Raw genomic sequence first — 16,714 nt, forward strand, 5'->3', positions numbered from 1 at the left:
CCATTTCAGTAAATGTTTTCTAGCTCAGTACCACCTTCTGGCTCTTGATTCAAAGTCCTGTAGCTTCAAATATTTTAAAATTGTGATTATGGTCTCCAATACACTTTTAGGCAATGAGTTTCTGACCCCCACCACTCTCTGAGCGGAAAGAGTTACCCCATAGTTTGTCTACCCATATGCTTCAAATTAATGATGCCCCTCCCCCCCAAATTATTGACCTCTGCTAATGGAAATAAGTCATTCCTTTCCACTGTATCTAGGCTGCTCGTAATTCTATACACTTCAATTAAATTTACCTCAGCCTCGTCTGATTCAAACAAAAAATTCAACCTATCCAACCTTTCCTCGTACCTAAAATTCACCATTTCTGGCAACATGCTACGCTCATCATATTACTCTGGACAAGGCTTATTTATTTGAATTGAAATGCAGGACATAGGTTTATGGCAAAGTCAACACACTATTTTTGTCCATTAATGCACTGGATGAACTGTAAATTGGAATCTTACTTAATATTCTGTCTTCACTGTCTCCCCCAACATCCCCATCCCAGTTTGGAATAATAAAACCAATTATATTACATGACAGCCATCATCATTACCATCAGCTAACTTAGGGCAGACCAGGATGATTCTTAGAATCATTTCCATCTCTGATTCAGTTTCACAATGAGAAGTTCATTCACCCAGTGGGTCAGGTGGAGAACAACTAATTAATTATTTTTGAAAATAAAGGTTAAATTTGGCAAATAATCAAATAAATACATTTGCACCTAAGTTGTGATGTAGCAATGTCTCTGTGATTTAGGCATAAAATATTGCAGCTGAACAGAAAGATATGTGACACAGTTTTAATCTCTTGAGTATTCTACAAAGGAGCTGCCTGACAATTGTTACAGGTTCAAATACCTGATTTTGCATCACTGAAACCTGTCTGCTTACCTCTGCTGTGAACAACACACTTTTTTGATCTTTTTCCATGATAATGAGACATGCTGCAACAAGCGTGAGTGATAAATATTTAAACCATTTTTTAAAAATTGATATTTGGACAGAAAGACATGCAGAATTTGATGACAGTGAAGGAAATACAAGCTGTAGCATTGCTATTGTTACAGACATCATCAATCTCCATCATCATTCTTCCTGAAGATATAATTATCTTTTATAATCTGTGAAAATTATTTTGTTTTGGCTCTGTGCTTAAACTAGTATATTGATTAGTTGCTGTGCACAAGGAAAGCCATTTATAATTTTTTCATCTACTTGGACTTAAGTTATCAAACATTGCCCTTGAATTAACTTCAACAATACACCATTTCCATATTATAATGTTTTAAGTAGAAACTTCAGGTCAAAATGTCAGGCATCACCTAAAGGAGAAGAAACATTTAGCATTTCAAATCAATGGACTTCATTAGAACTGGAAGAAATTAGAAATGTAACAGGTTTTCAGGAAGCACAGAGATATGAGTCACTCAGCCCAAAGTGCTAATTTGATTACATCCACAGATGCTGCTCAGCTTTTCCAGCAGTTTCTGTTTTTGTTCGTGTTGGACAGAGTTATGAGGGGTAAGTGTATGGGAAAATAACAAAAGTGAAGGAAGATAGGGTAGAAAGAAGGACTGATTAAATAACAAAAGGGATGATGGTGCAAGGTGAAAGGAAATAGAATATGGACAGAAACAAAAGATGGGTTTGAATAGCTGTAAATGACAACAACAGAGCCATTAACAGTACTTTTGTTTGAAAGAAAACTTTTATTATCTGAAATTAAAATCAGTTTTCATTTAACTTGTTTATGGGATGTGAGCATTGCTGGTGAGAGCAAAGTTTATTGCACATCCCTATAAGCTTCCAAGTAGGTGGTGGTGAGCTGCTATCTTTTATCTGTTTGAGGTTGTGTTGTAGGTATGCCTGCTGTATTGTTAGGAATAGGATTCTAGAATATTTATTTGGTGAGGGAAGAAATGTTGATACATTTCCGAATTGGAGTGGTCTGTTGAAAAGGGAACTTGCAGGCAGTGGTATTTACACCCATGCTCTCCTTGTTCTTCTTGGTATTGATGTCATGGGTTTTGAACGTGCTGTAAAAGGACCCTTGATAAGTTTCTGCAGTGCATCTTGTGTATGGTTCACGCTGCTGCCACTGTGTGGTGATGTGATGAAAAATGTATTATATCTATATATTAGATATTTAGACTTTGACATTAAACTTGAAGCAGATGACGTGGGTCAGTCCTGTGAACATGTTTTGCCAAAGGTCAGCAAGTCAGTTTGGGACAGTCTGGTGACCTATATTCATCAGTTCCAAAAAACCATGAGACTGCACTAAGTGCCGAGGAGAATTCCAGTAAGGGTGTTAATGGATAAAACGTTTATACTGTTGGTCTTATGACAGACAGTGTAAACATATTAAGGCAATTACTTTTGTTTGACACAGAACGGAAATGGTTCAAAGTTTTAATTCAAATGTACACAGAATTCAGAAGGTAAAAATGTTTCTTCTTCCAGAAGAATCCAGTCACTTCAGGGGAACCACCTACAGTCAGTGGAAGTAGTTTCTAGTATGCAGAGCTTCCAAGCCAAGACCACTTAGAAAATTTAGGTCATCAGCATTTTTGGAGGTTTATGTCAACAGACACAGAATTGTAAGATTGTCTCCATAGTTCAAGAGAAAGAAATTGGGGAGAGTCGGTTAAATAAAGATTTTTTAAAATGCTAATTTAGCAGTGATCTTTGTCTGGGATTGAATCTCTGTAATGGATAATGTTAAGAAACAACTGAGAACTTTGCTTTGATGTACAAGTTTAGATCTTTGTGACTGTCTTGTGTATATATATTTTTTTTTCCTCTGTGAAATAAACTCATGTTCTGTTGTTAAAGAACATGCACAACCTCATACAAATATATTTCAGTGGTTAACCACCACATTCACCAACTGCAAAATTAAAGAAAAGTCTCTCAGGCCAATTTTCATTCTGGAATCTGATTTGTGCAGCATTATTCTCAGCAGGGATCATTAGAACCCCTTACACACTCAGTCTAAAGGATCCAAAGTAGCTAGATGATACATCATCATCTATTAATCTTATATCAGAAACAGTAACAAATATTTCATCACCAGCCTTCAACTGAAAAAGTCCTCCTTGGTAGATGGAATTCAAACCATATTCAGCATTCGCTGCCCAACATTTTGTTCCTACACCTTTCATGAGCAGGATTGGCGATGCATAGGTAGTTGTCATCTTGTATATGCACTGCACAAGTTGTTGCTCATTAGGTATTTCAGAAAAGTCCTCATCATCAGCCTTGTGCTGATATCTGAAGTAAGTCTGAGCATAAATGTAGTATTTGCCTGTTTCACTGACTCGCAATTTTCCATGATTGATCGTCATGTTCTGAACATAGGCTAAACCTTTCTCAAAACCCCATTTAACAAGGTGACGGCATGACTGGTGTGCATAGTGTGACATACCTGTTGGAAAAAGTAAAAATTCAGAATATAAAATTCCAAGTACATTTCTCATCTTTCATACAAAACGTAGTGAATGTTAAATGTGTTAATCAGCAATATTTCAGTAATTCATAGAATGTCATAGGAACTCAAAACTAATATGCTGGTTGCAAAAGCAAAGCCATTCATTCATCAAATAAAATAATCATGTTGTTACACTGTAGCAAGTTCAGATTAAATCATTACATCAAACAGTTACCGTAACATGAATTATACCAGTATTTTTTTCTGAACATTCACTAAATGTACAATAAGCCAAAAGGAGATTGGATTTATTATTTTGTCAACTGATTATAAAAATGGTGAAATGAAATTGTATCACATTGGTTCCATGGTTAGTTCTGAAAAAAATTACATTTCCAAGCTCCTCTTGGTACACAAATTTTGTCATGGTGTTGATGATGCAAGCTAATAGAACTCTTCCTCATTATGGATGCACCATGATTTCTCATGGCACAGGTCAGAGTAAATGGGATCCAAGCTCTTCCCTAGGTAGCTATGTTTTTTATGGGAATAAGAGAACAGATCCCAGTGCATATGAGTACAGAGGTATTGTCAACTGATTGGGAAAGGTTAAGCTGCCTTCTAAAAGTCAAGAAAAGGCAGAGGTTCTACCTATTTAAGGTAAAAATATAAGTGCAGCTAAAGAAAGGTAGAGGAGATTGGGAGAAAAATACAAGACCAGTTTATACTTCCAAGATCTTTGAAATGTTTATTCCACACATTATGTATAATTGCTGAAATAGACAAGTATAAGCTGTTTCTTCCAATAGTTTGCACATCAAACACTGCTTCAAAAAGAATTAGTGAGTGACTCTTCATTTCCAGGGCTCAGAAATGATACCTTCACTGATTCTATTAAGCATGCAGACAGAAAGCTTTTAAGCTTAATGAATTCAGTATTGGATAGACAGAACCAAAATAAACGTACTTGAATTAAATTCAACAATATTCTCACAAAAAGTCCCCATCCACCATGCTTTTCCACTTGCATGAACGTGTTATTTTTTGGTGTGGAGGTGTCGATGCTGGACCAGGGTGGACAAAGTTTAGAAATTTATGTATCTGTAAATAAAAATCTGCAAATCAAATTCACCCCATATCTGTGCATGTGAGGGAGTGAGAGGCTGTATCTGTGTGTCTCAGAGAGAGCTTGTGTATGAGAGAGGGTCTGCATGATTGTGTGAGTGCGATTGTGTGTGTATACGCACGCAAAGTGCAGTGAGGTCACCTGTAGTGTGGCATGAACCCAAGATCCCAGTTGAGGGCATCCTCATGGGTACAGAACTTGTCTATCAGCCTCTATTCAGCAACTCTGCATTATTGTATATCCTGAAGTCCACGTTAGAGGACGGTCACCCGAAGTTCTGAGGGCAAATTTCCCTGACCTACTGGGAGGGAACATGCCTGTCTGGTGATTGTTGTGTGGTGTCCATTCATCAATTGTAGTTTTTTCTTGGTCTTGCCAATGTACCATGCCTTGGGACATCCTTGCCTACAGTATATGAGATAGACAACTTTGGCTGAATCACATGAATGCCTGCCGCATTCATGATTGGTGGTGTCCTCACATGTAATTATGGTATCCATGTCGACACTCTGACACGTCTTGCAGTGGTTGCCATGACAGGGTTGTACGGTGTTGTGGTCAATGTTGTCCTGACGGCTAGGCAGTTTGCTGCAAACGATGGTCTATCTAAGGTTTGACAGTTGTTTAAAGGTGAGAAGTGGAGGCAAAGGGAAGGTCTTGGCGAGGTGCTTATCCTTATCGATAACATATTGCATGCTGCGAAGAACATGGCATAGTTTCTCCGCTCCTGGGAAGTACTGGACAACGGATGGTACCCTATTGGTCATATTCCATGTCTGTCTCCTCAGGAGGTGACTACAGTTTCTCTCTGTGGCATGTTGCAACTGGCAATCGATGAATTCTGTTCTTACGAGGGTATCCTTCAGCACCAGCGACAGACACCTGAAGCTGCTGAAGGACGCCCTCATAAGAACAGGATATGATGCCCAACTCATCGATCACCAGTAAACAGGTGGTCCTCCGGAAACAGACACAGGATACCATCGATAGGGTACCCTTCGTTGTCCAGTACTTCCCAGGAGCAGAGAAACTACGCCATGTTCTTCGCAGCCTTCCCTTCACCTCCACTTCTTGCCTTTAAATAACCGCCATTGTTCGCAGCAAACTACCCAGCCGTCAGGACAACATAGACCACAACACCGTACAACCCTGTCAGAGCAACCTCTGCAAGATGTGTCAGAATGTCAACACGGATACCACCATTACACGTGGGGACGCCACCCACCATGAACGCGGCAGGCATTCATGTGATTCGGCCAAAGTTGTCTATCTCATACACTGTAGGCAAGAATGCCACGAGGCATAGTACGTTGGCAAGACCAAGCAGACACTGTGACAACAGATGAATAGACACCACACAACAATCACCAGAAGGCATGTTCCCTCCCAGTCGAGAGCACTTCAGCAGTGAAGGACATTCGACCTTGGATCTGCGGGTGACCTTCCTCCAAGGCAGACCTCAGGATATGCAACAACACAGAGTCGCCGAGCAGAGGCTGATAGCCAAGTGAGGACGGCCTCAACCAAGATCTTGGGTTCATGTCACAATACTGGTGACCCCACTACACTATATACACACATATAGACACAGTCTTACACACAATCACACTCACACAGACCCTCATGCACACGTTCTCTCTCTCAGATACACAGACCACTTCCCCCAGTCTCACCCACGTGCACACACTCTCAAAGGTATATAGTCTGTCACACACATGCACACTCACACACTCTCACTCTCTCTTCCTCACACACACACATATAAGTCTATGGGGTGAATTTGCATTTGCAGATTTGTATTTGCAGATACATTCTATTCTGTTCAAAAAGCACACACTCTGTAGGCAGTCAGTCCATGTGACATTCCGTAAATTGCTACTTTGGAAACAGAACCGGATGGACTCAAGATTGGGATACAGATAGGCTCTAACCTCGCACCTTTAATGCATTGTCTGAGCTGGGATGTCACTTTTCTTTATAAAACCTTAAGTTATTTCAGGAAAGGAACTTGAAAGAAGTTCTGGGATTTACACATTAATGAATTGAAACCTGCAAACCATTCTAGATGATTAAAGACTTAACAGCAATCTCGGTTTGTTCAATATATCGCATCAGTTGTATGGCACTTCAATTTTTACTATAAATTCTGTGTCCTGTGATCGTGCCCCATGAGCTACCTGAGAAAGGAGCAGTGCTCCAAAAACTTGTACTTCCAAATAAACCTGTCGGTCTATAACCTGGTGTTGTGTGATTTTTAACTGTGTTATTTCTTGAAGAACAATGCCTTTTACTCCTCTCATTTCTTCCAGCTATGAGCATCTATATTGACCTAAGCAATGCCTGCCATTTTCGGGATATGTGGAACATTCTTTGTTCCAATTTCTCCTCAGGTCCCCTCTATTTCCGATTGTCTTGATGATATTTTGTACTTTCACCTTGAAGTGAAAAATTAACTTTAACATTAGATTCGATACAGTATGGAAACAGGCTATTCAGACCAACAATACCACTCCGACCCTCTGAAGAGTAACCCACCCAGACCCATTCCCCCATCCTATACCCCTGACTAATACACCTAAAACAATGGACAATTTACCTAACCTGCATATCTTTGGACTGTGGGAGGAAGCTGGAGCACCCGGAAGAAACCCACACAGACACAGGGAGAATGTGCAAATTCCACACAGACAGTCACCCAAGGCAGGAATTGAACCTAGGTCCCTGGCACTGTGAGGCAGCAGTGCTAACCATTGAGCCACCTTGCTGCCCCCTCATTTCCAATTTCCATCCTCATTTACAAGATTCATTTCTGATTCTTTACTCGCTCTTCCTCTGATTCACTACTTTGATTTCAGTGATAGTTTGTCACAAAGAATATCCTAATCCAGACTTATGTGATTTCTAGAATCTAGTAAAGGAAGAAGATATTTTATTGTCCAAATTAAGGAATGGGTAAAGAGAATATCATCATGTCATCAGACTTGAAGGGAGTTTTAAACATCAAGAAATAAGTCATGAGATGACACAAAACTTAGGGTTTCAAAACTGGAAGTTTGTGTGAATAAAGACTGAAGAAATATTTTTTAAAAATCCATATTTTGGGATCCCTGAGAAAGAAAGGGTTAAAGAAAATGATGTGATGCCTTAATTTCAACAATGATGTGATAGGACGGTATATGTTCATGCTGTAGAGAACCAGCTATTGAAACAAGTAGTAGGGAAATGACAAAACAAAAAGCAGTCTGTGACTTTTGAATTACTGAGTGAGTCAAAATGGCCACCTACTTCCCCCTCCCTATACCGTGAAAATCACAGGAGATACAAGAGAGAATTGCACTTTTTTTTCCGTTTTCAGTGACAAAGCTAAAAAATAACCACAGAATTAATTTAAAAACCTGAAGAAGTAAAAACAATAACAAGGTTATCATTGCTTCAGGAAAGAGTGCCCTAAACTGTATTGTAGCTGAGATCTCACTTCTTTTGACTTCATGATATGAAAGATCAGTTAATCACAGCGTTTCAATCTAACTTTTGAGGGCTTCATTTTCCAGTTACCAGCTTGGATGACTTTATACAGATCTTCAAAGCTAATGATGTTGCCTGAAGCTCTGGTGTCTGACAGTTCACATTCACTTGGCACTCTCCCTTTAGTCATCATTTTAATAATGACTAAAGCAAGGTTTCAAAGATGTTTTAAATTTGAGGATACCTTTGAAAAGGCTATGTATCAATGGTATGTGTTTAACATCAGAACTGAAGATAGGAGGGAGACTATTGATCAGTATATTACCACATGGATACATTTAGTTAAATCCTACAGCTTTGAACAACAGTGAGAGGATCTCATCAGTATGGAGGAGAAAGTGAGGTCTGCAGATGCTGGAGATCAAAGTTGAAACTTTATTGCTGGAACAGCACAGCAGGTCAGGCAGCATCCAGGGAACAGGAGATTCGACGTTTCGGGCACAGGCCCTTCTTCAGGAATGAGCAGAGAGTGTTCAGCAGGAGAAATAAAAGGTAGGGAGGAGGGACTTGGAGGAGGGGCGTTGGAAATGTGATAGGTGGAAAGAGGTCAAGGTGAGGGTGATAGGTCGGAGTAGGATGGAGGCGGAGAGGTCAAGAAGAAGACTGCAGGTCAGGAAGGCCCCAACCGAACTCATCTCGGCATACCTCGACACGGTCCTGTCCCCATTAGTCCAAGAACTCCCCACCTACGTTCGTGACACCACCCACGCCCTCCACCTCCTCCAGGATTTCCGCTTCCCCGGTCCCCAATGCCTCATCTTCACCATGGACATCCAGTCCCTGTACACCTCCATCCCCCATCACGAAGGACTCAAAGCACTCCGCTTCTTCCTTTCCCGCCGTACCACCCAGTACCCTTCCACCGACACCCTCCTTCGACTGACCGAACTGGTCCTCACCCTGAACAACTTTTCTTTCCAATCCTCCCACTTTCTCCAAACAAAAGGAGTAGCCATGGGCACCCGCATGGGCCCCAGCTATGCCTGCCTCTTCGTAGGGTATGTGGAACAATCCATCTTCCGCAACTACACTGGCCCCACCCCCCATCTTTTCCTTCGCTACATTGATGACTGTATCGGCGCTACCTCGTGCTCCCACGAGGAGGTTGAACAGTTCATCCACTACACTAACACCTTCCACCCCGACCTCAAATTCACCTGGACAGTCTCGGACTCCTCCCTCCCCTTCCTAGACCTTTCTGTTTCTATCTCAGGCGACCAAATCAACACGGACATCTACTACAAACCAACCGACTCCCACAGCTACCTGGACTACACCTCCTCCCATCCTGCCCCCTGTAAAAACGCCATCCCATTCTCCCAATTCCTTCGTCTCCGCCGCATCTGCTCCCAGGAGGACCAGTTCAAAATACGTACAACACAGATGGCCTCCTTCTTCAAGGACCGCAATTTCCCCCCCGACGTGGTCGACGGTGCCCTCCACCGCATCTCCTCCACTTCCCGCTCCTCCGCCCTTGAGCCCCGCCCCTCAAACCGCCACCAGGACAGAACCCCACTGGTCCTCACCTACCACCCCACCAATCTCCATGTACAGCGCATCATCCGCCGTCACTTCCGCCACCTCCAAACAGACCCCAGCACCAAGGATATATTTCCCTCCCCTCCCCTATCAGCTTTCCATAGAGACCACTCCCTCCGCGACTCCCTTGTCAGATCCACACCCCCCACCGACCCAACCTCCACTCCCGGCACCTTCCCTTGCAACCGCAGGAGGTGCAACACTTGCGCCCACACCTCCCCCCTCACTTCTCTCCAAGGCCCCAAAGGAAACTTCCATATCCGCCACAGATTCACCTGCACCTCCACCCACATCATCTACTGCATCCGCTGCAGCCGGTGTGGCCTCCTCTATATTGGGGAGACAGGCCGCCTACTTGCGGAGCGATTCAGAGAGCACCTCTGGGCCACCCGGACGAACCAACCCAACCAACCTGTAGCACAGCATTTCAACTCCCCCTCCCACTCCACCGAGGATATGCAGGTCATTGGACTCATCCACCGCCAAACCACAACAACCCGACGGTCGGAGGAGGAGCGTCTTATCTTCCGACTGGGAACCCTCCAACCGCAGGGGATGAACTTGGACTTCACCAGTTTCTTCATCCCCCCTCCCCCCACCTTGTCTCAGCCGGATCCCTCCAGCCCGGCACCGCCTTCCTGACCTGCAGTCTTCTTCTTGACCTCTCCGCCTCCATCCTACTCCGACCTATCACCCTCACCTTGACCTCTTTCCACCTATCACATTTCCAACGCCCCTCCTCCAAGTCCCTCCTCCCTACCTTTTATCTTCTCCTGCTGAACACTCTCTGCTCATTCCTGAAGAAGGGCCTGTGCCCGAAACGTCGAATCTCCTGTTCCCTGGATGCTGCCTGACCTGCTGTGCTGTTCCAGCAATAAAGTTTCAACTCTCATCAGTATGGGACAATCTTAGGCATAAGAGGTGATACTGTAAGACCGTCTAACAGAGGAGAAATCTGCCCTCAAGAAAGCTTTCAGAATGTGCAGAAACTCTGAGATGGACAATCATCAGCAAGAGAGTATTATTGGGAGGACAAACAAGGTTTTGCATTATGATAATAGACATTCTTGGCTGAATGAGAGCAAATTATTGGGAATAAAAGGATTAAATATTTGCAGAAAAACTAATGAGCAAGGCCAGGGACAGGATGTAAACATTGCAGACAACATCATAGTAAATGAAGAAAAGCACATCCAGCTATGGGGAAAGCAGTGTTCTAACTGCAAAAAGCTAAATCATTTTGCAGACAAGTGTTTAGCTAGAAAGAAGCACAGCAAGATTATAAAGATGGCAGTTGGACAGATGTCAGCCAATGATGCTGGCAAATCATTATACATCATACAACAGTGTAGCATTGTCAGCTCTAAACATGATTTCTATCCAAGCACTGTTGCTGTGAAAGGTGTGCCAGCTAATTTTCTATTAGGGTAACTTATTTCTTGAACTATTCAATAGTCCTCTGTAGAAAATAAATTAGATTATGTTTCTCATCTCAGTCAGATTTCCTCCAAACTGTTCAAAAATCTCCAATCTCTGGGTTTCCTAAACTAAAATTAATCCTCAATAATTCTAACCCAGAACAAGCTAATAGTCTCAATGTTTACACTCCCAGTCATAAACTCAGCAAGACATAAGCAATCTTCCATTAATACTCCAGGTGACCCTGCACCCTGGCACATACTTGATTTGGTCAATATTCTAGAAATGGCTCTTCCTCTCTTTACTTTTATGGCAAGCCCTTCACAAAGTAGCCAATTGTCAGATGCAAGTATTTTGAAATACAAACTTGGGAAAGTATACCAAAATCATATATTTTCATCATAAAACACACTGTTAAAGTTGTTGGCATTATATACAAAACTGACAGTCAAGCAAGAGTGCGAGAAAAGTCGCAACTGTGTCAGAGATAGAAGCTTCAAAAGGCAGGAAAGAGTTGAGATGTTTCTCTTGTTGCTCCAATACAGGAGTTCTTTTAAACCTCTAATATCACAGCACGTAATAAACCCACAAGAACTGATGAGAGAAGACACAGCATACCAAGCGGTCAGAGTCACATGATCGGACCACAAACTCAAATGCAAAGAGACCCAACCTATCATACCACAACAGAAAGAAAACCAGCATTCTGAACATTAGTGCTTCATTGAAAAGATTGGAAACAGCGCTGGTAGAAAAGGGAAAACTTATAGCATTCACAGCCAAATCTCTAGCCGCAGCCAAGAACATAGAGCAACAAATAGCTTTTTATCAGGTATGTATGGATGAGCGAAATTCCATATGTTTCCTCATTGGAGGAAGTTCACAGTGGAGAGTAATCACTTCTCACTAAAGTAAGTCGTCACGTAAAGTTTGTGTCGAGCACCAGCAAGATTGCAAAGATCTTTTGAGGTTTCAACGTTACAATTTTGATCTGATTTACAAACGAGGAGAGAGATAGTGCTATTGGATCCCCTAACCTGTTTATCATCACAGGAGAACTCAAGAGATAAAATATTTTGGTATAAAAATCTATCATCTAGTGAGCATAACATAACTGAACTAAGTCAGAAGTGAGGAGAAAGTGAGGACTGCAGATGCTGGAGATCAGAGCTGAGATCAGAGCTGATCTCCAGCATCTGCAGTCCTCACTTTCTCCTCGAAGATTTTAACCTACTGCGAATCCTCTTGCAAGGATGCCTTCCTTGAAGAAGCTCTCTTCCTCCCTCTACAAGGATTTCAGTGAGTTCCTCTCTCACTGCACACCCCAGGTCATCTCCTCTGCCCATAAGCTCTTCAGCCACGTTCTCAAACAGACCCGCTACCACAGCCACATCTCCTTCCTCAGCACCTGCCTATGGACTCCAGACTATGTTCAGACCAACAAAATTTGGACCTAACCAGTACCTACAACAAATCTGAAGCCTCCAGCAACAGACCTCCCTCCAGATCCTTCGCTCCACACTTGCAGCCATGCGCCGCTACCTACATTCCCTGCAATTAGACCTACCCCAGCTCAGGACAACACTCTCACAGACCTGCAAAGGACCTCTACTGTTCTTCATCCACAGAAGAATCCATACACTAAACAAACAGTTCTTCCTAGCCATATCGGACCTGCAATCTTCTTCCTGACCTCACCCCACTCCGGCCTATCACCCTCACCTTGACTTCCTTCCACCTATCGCACTTCCAACCCCCTTCCCCCAAGTCCCTCCTCCCTACCTTTTATCTTAGCCTGCTGGACACACTTTCCTCAGTCCTGAAGAAGGGCTCGTGCCCGAAACGTCGATTCTCCTGCTCCTTGGATGTTGCCTGACCTGCTGCGCTTTTCCAGCAACACATTTTCAGCTAAGTCAGAAGTGAGACCAGTAGAGATGAAGCAATATAGATGTTCTCCCATCAAGTGATCGAAGTCTAACCTGAAAGGTGTTTACATGCAATACATGCCAGGTACAGAAACATGCAAGGGAAGAAGAGATGGTAATTAATGAAGTACCATGCAGATTATAGAATATTGGGAACCGATTTATTCTCATACATTCAAATGCTATTTCATTGCTGCAGGTTACTACTCAAAAAAAACTTCATCCAAAAGTTAAAAGATTTGAGAGCTGCAAATTCATTTCAGCAGAACAAGTTTTGTTTGCTGAGCAAGGGATCTTTGAGTGAATTAATGTGAATCCAATTCAACTTAAAAAATATTAAGAAATTCACCAATCAGTACAGATTTAATATCCCTAGGGGACAGGGGTTTGTAAAAAGACATGTTCAGATGGTCAAAAGAACCCTCACAAAACAGAAACAGATAAAGGAAGATCCAAACCTTGCCTTATTGTCATTCTGAATTGCACATCAGAAGGCTGACTGGAAATCACTGACAGAGCTGCTAAATTGAAGAAAGTTTAAGAGACCTCTGTCAAGTAAGATACTTTCTGCAAGTGACCAAGAGGCTGTGAAAAACAACTAATTGATGCACAGGTCACTTCTTGATCCACCAACCACATGGAGGTCATCTCTTCAACAAGCTTAGTTCATTGCTGCCTTAGCTTTACATGTCAGGGATTCAATCGCAAAATCCTGGAACCCAGTAAAAGTTGTTGGTGAAGGTGAGACTGCTGGGTCATATATCATGGAGACAAAGATCAATCAGCAAATGACAAGGAACAGATTTCATGTTCAACCAGCGCCTGAGCTGGAAAAGCAGAGAAGGCTATCAGCAACATCATCTAAAAAAAGTTAATGATTACAACGGATATATTATTAAAGAGGTATTGTTTTTAAAAAAGGGATGATATTATTATTTATAAGTAATTAGGAACTTGTTACATGATGTTTATCCATGGTGCCACACTTACTGCTGCATTGCAATACGTACTAAGGAACAATGAATTGGTTTACCAACTACATGGAGCGCTGCCTGTGATACATTTGATGAAGTTGCCCATTTTGAGTTTAAAGGTGTGATTATTTCAAACTTTGAAGAACCAGAAGAGATACTTAACAGACCACAGTTTCCACTCAAAGAATAAATCAATGAATAATTATAGGTTGACAAGAATAAAAACTATAAAGCTTGAAGGATTGAAAGGAACTTCTTTTCATGTAGGAAATGGAAGAAATGACGTTACAATTATTCAACCATTACACTGCAAGAAAATGAAAGGATGTGTGTAACCTGAAATTTGAGAATGTCAAGAAGGTGTTTGAATTCCTGTCAAAGGTTGATGGGTTTATACATAATCATGCAAATTGGACTATCTCATCATCTCAGCCTTGGAAGCTCAAATAAAGAATTTTTGGAATAGTGAGAAAATGAGAGAGGGAAAGGAAATTGCTTTCACAGATTTTTTCTAAAACACAAATATATTTTCTGTTTCTGCTTGAAACAACTGTGTATGTATAAACAAGCTAACGTATTTTAACTAGCATTCTAACACTGCCTTTTCACCACGTTTCTATTCTATAGAAAAAGTAACAAATTTAACAGTGTGTTCTCCTATAACCGATGTTACTCTTTTATTAATATCGTAGACATGTGATAACTGTTAAGAACGCAAGTCCCTCTTTCTAAAGAACAGCCTTGCTTTTCCTAACTGGGTCCCAGTAGCAGGCAGACATTGTGATGCAGATCAATTGCCAGCACTACTCTGGCCACTGTAAATTATGCAGGCATGTCTCCCATGCACCTTCGAATTGAAGAGAACTGCCTGCCATCTTTTTCCTACTTTCCTATATCAATGTATATGAGATCAGGAAATTAGTGGTAAACAGCTGGTACATATTCAGATTCCTTCCTCATATTGCTATTCTCGAGCATTCCAAAGTGTTCCTGCAGCACTGTGACATTTCACAGTGTATTTTTTATCATGTTATTATCTGTCAGCCAGAACTTTGAGGTGAAAGAAAAGAAGCCCTTTGCGTGAAAAATACAACTGGTCAAAAGAAGCCTGCACTGACCTTGCTGAGACCCAGATTGTACAGTGAGATGAGCAGAGGAGTGGTATGCTGGTTTGTCATCGAATTCTGCTGCAGTTTTAAAAACATCTACAGGTAAATTGTCCATTACATCTGAAAAGAAAAACAATTGTGTATCTTAACTGAAATTTTTGAGTTGGTGTTCATCAATGTGATTAAATGTGAAACAAGCTCACCTTTGATTACTCGTTTCTTGTTTGTATGGTCTACTACCTGAAGTTAAAATTATTGGGAAGAAAATTGAGATTTTAAGTGTCACAAACCAACATGTATCATATCAATTTACAAAAATGGCGTTTTCCAACTATTCAGTCCTTTGGCTCAGTAGAGGCTTAAATCAGAGTAACAACACTACCAAAAAACATCAGAAACTCAACAAATCTTTCAGATCTTCTGCATTTATAGCTGTTTGCTTCCAAGTTGAGTCAGAGCTCTTGTTGATAGCACCTTTGTTTTCTAACTAAAAGACATTATAAAACAAATTTGTGGTTGTTGCTAACACATGTTCTTCCCCTTCATCCCTTTCAGAGCAACCACCATCATCCCATTCTTTAAAATATATGCATCTCACATCCCTTTGTTCTTGCAAACTAATATCCCTTTCCAATCTTCTCTTACTTTTCAAATACTTGAATATGATGTCAAATCCAAAAGTTCTATGTTCTGTCAGTTGGTTTGTATCCCTCAAATTTCCATGGTACCCAACAACAAAATTGGTCTACACAATGGGAAAAGCAGTTTAAAAAAATACCCGGAAATTAACACACTAGCTACACTGGTCCTCCATTTTGAATTGTGCTGGTGAGTCAGATCAGTGCACGTCATTTCCTGGTTTTACTGGTCCTTCCTTTTGGGAAAAGTTACATTTTACATGCTGACCATCTATAGTTTCCTTCCATGATATATCCGCTTCTTTTGATACAGTCAACTACCTGTTTTTCCTTAGATTTCTCCTCTGGCGTCCAGCTCAGTAACCGTCTTTACTTTATTCCACCCTTGTGTAACATATATAAGATGACACCCCACCAATGTCTTCATATCAACTCCACACAATTACATCAGCTTCATCAAAAATCAGCCCTTGTCTCCACTCATTGCTCATCTATGTGCTGCTGGTTGAGGATGCTATTTGTGGTTATGGGGTATACATCGACCTGCATATTGATAACAGTCTGTTCTAACACCTCAGGACAACATTCATCCCCTTCACTACCTCTTGTTGTCTGACTGATTTGTTAAATTTCGGTGTTGAATGAGCCACAGTTTCTTCTGGCCATACAGTGGATGAAGTCTGACCCAGCCACATAGAATCTTGGCGATCTATTTATCTCAAACTGAGTTTTTAACCCCATAATCTCTCTGTTATAAAGACTCTGTACTTCCATCTCCATAATATCATCCATCTTTACCTTAGTTCCTTTACTGCTGACATCTTCAAAATGCATTTCACCTGTAAACTTCCATTCAAATGCTCATCTAACTCACCTCCCATTCTACACCCTCTGTAAACCTCAACTCTTCTAAAAAGATGCTGCCTGTATCCTATCCCACATCCCACTCACTCAATGATTTCTGCCTTCACTGATCTAT

General features: G+C 41.4%; 1 protein-coding gene across 2 annotated transcripts in view; it reads right to left on the reverse strand.

Annotated features, from left to right (window-relative positions):
- Positions 1-1,458: 1,458 nt before the first annotated feature.
- The window catches only part of LOC122557230 (tumor necrosis factor ligand superfamily member 10), a 100,867-nt gene continuing 85,611 nt past the window's right edge, over positions 1,459-16,714 (reverse strand). The window contains exons 7-9 of one of the 2 annotated variants that reach the window (XM_087992050.1): positions 15,301-15,337; positions 15,107-15,217; positions 1,459-3,477 (exon numbers count right to left, since the gene is read on the reverse strand). In XM_087992050.1, the coding sequence (XP_087848176.1) occupies positions 3,032-3,477; positions 15,107-15,217; positions 15,301-15,337 (594 nt within the window). In that variant the 3' untranslated portion in view covers positions 1,459-3,031. The remainder of the gene's footprint in view (positions 3,478-15,106; positions 15,218-15,300; positions 15,338-16,714) is intronic. The other variant, XM_043704686.2, reaches the window with a different exon arrangement.

Source organism: Chiloscyllium plagiosum, unplaced genomic scaffold, assembly GCF_037043375.1.
Source record: "Chiloscyllium plagiosum isolate Xiang-an unplaced genomic scaffold, Cpla_swu_hap1 HiC_scaffold_11, whole genome shotgun sequence".
Taxonomy (NCBI): Eukaryota; Metazoa; Chordata; class Chondrichthyes; order Orectolobiformes; family Hemiscylliidae; genus Chiloscyllium; species Chiloscyllium plagiosum.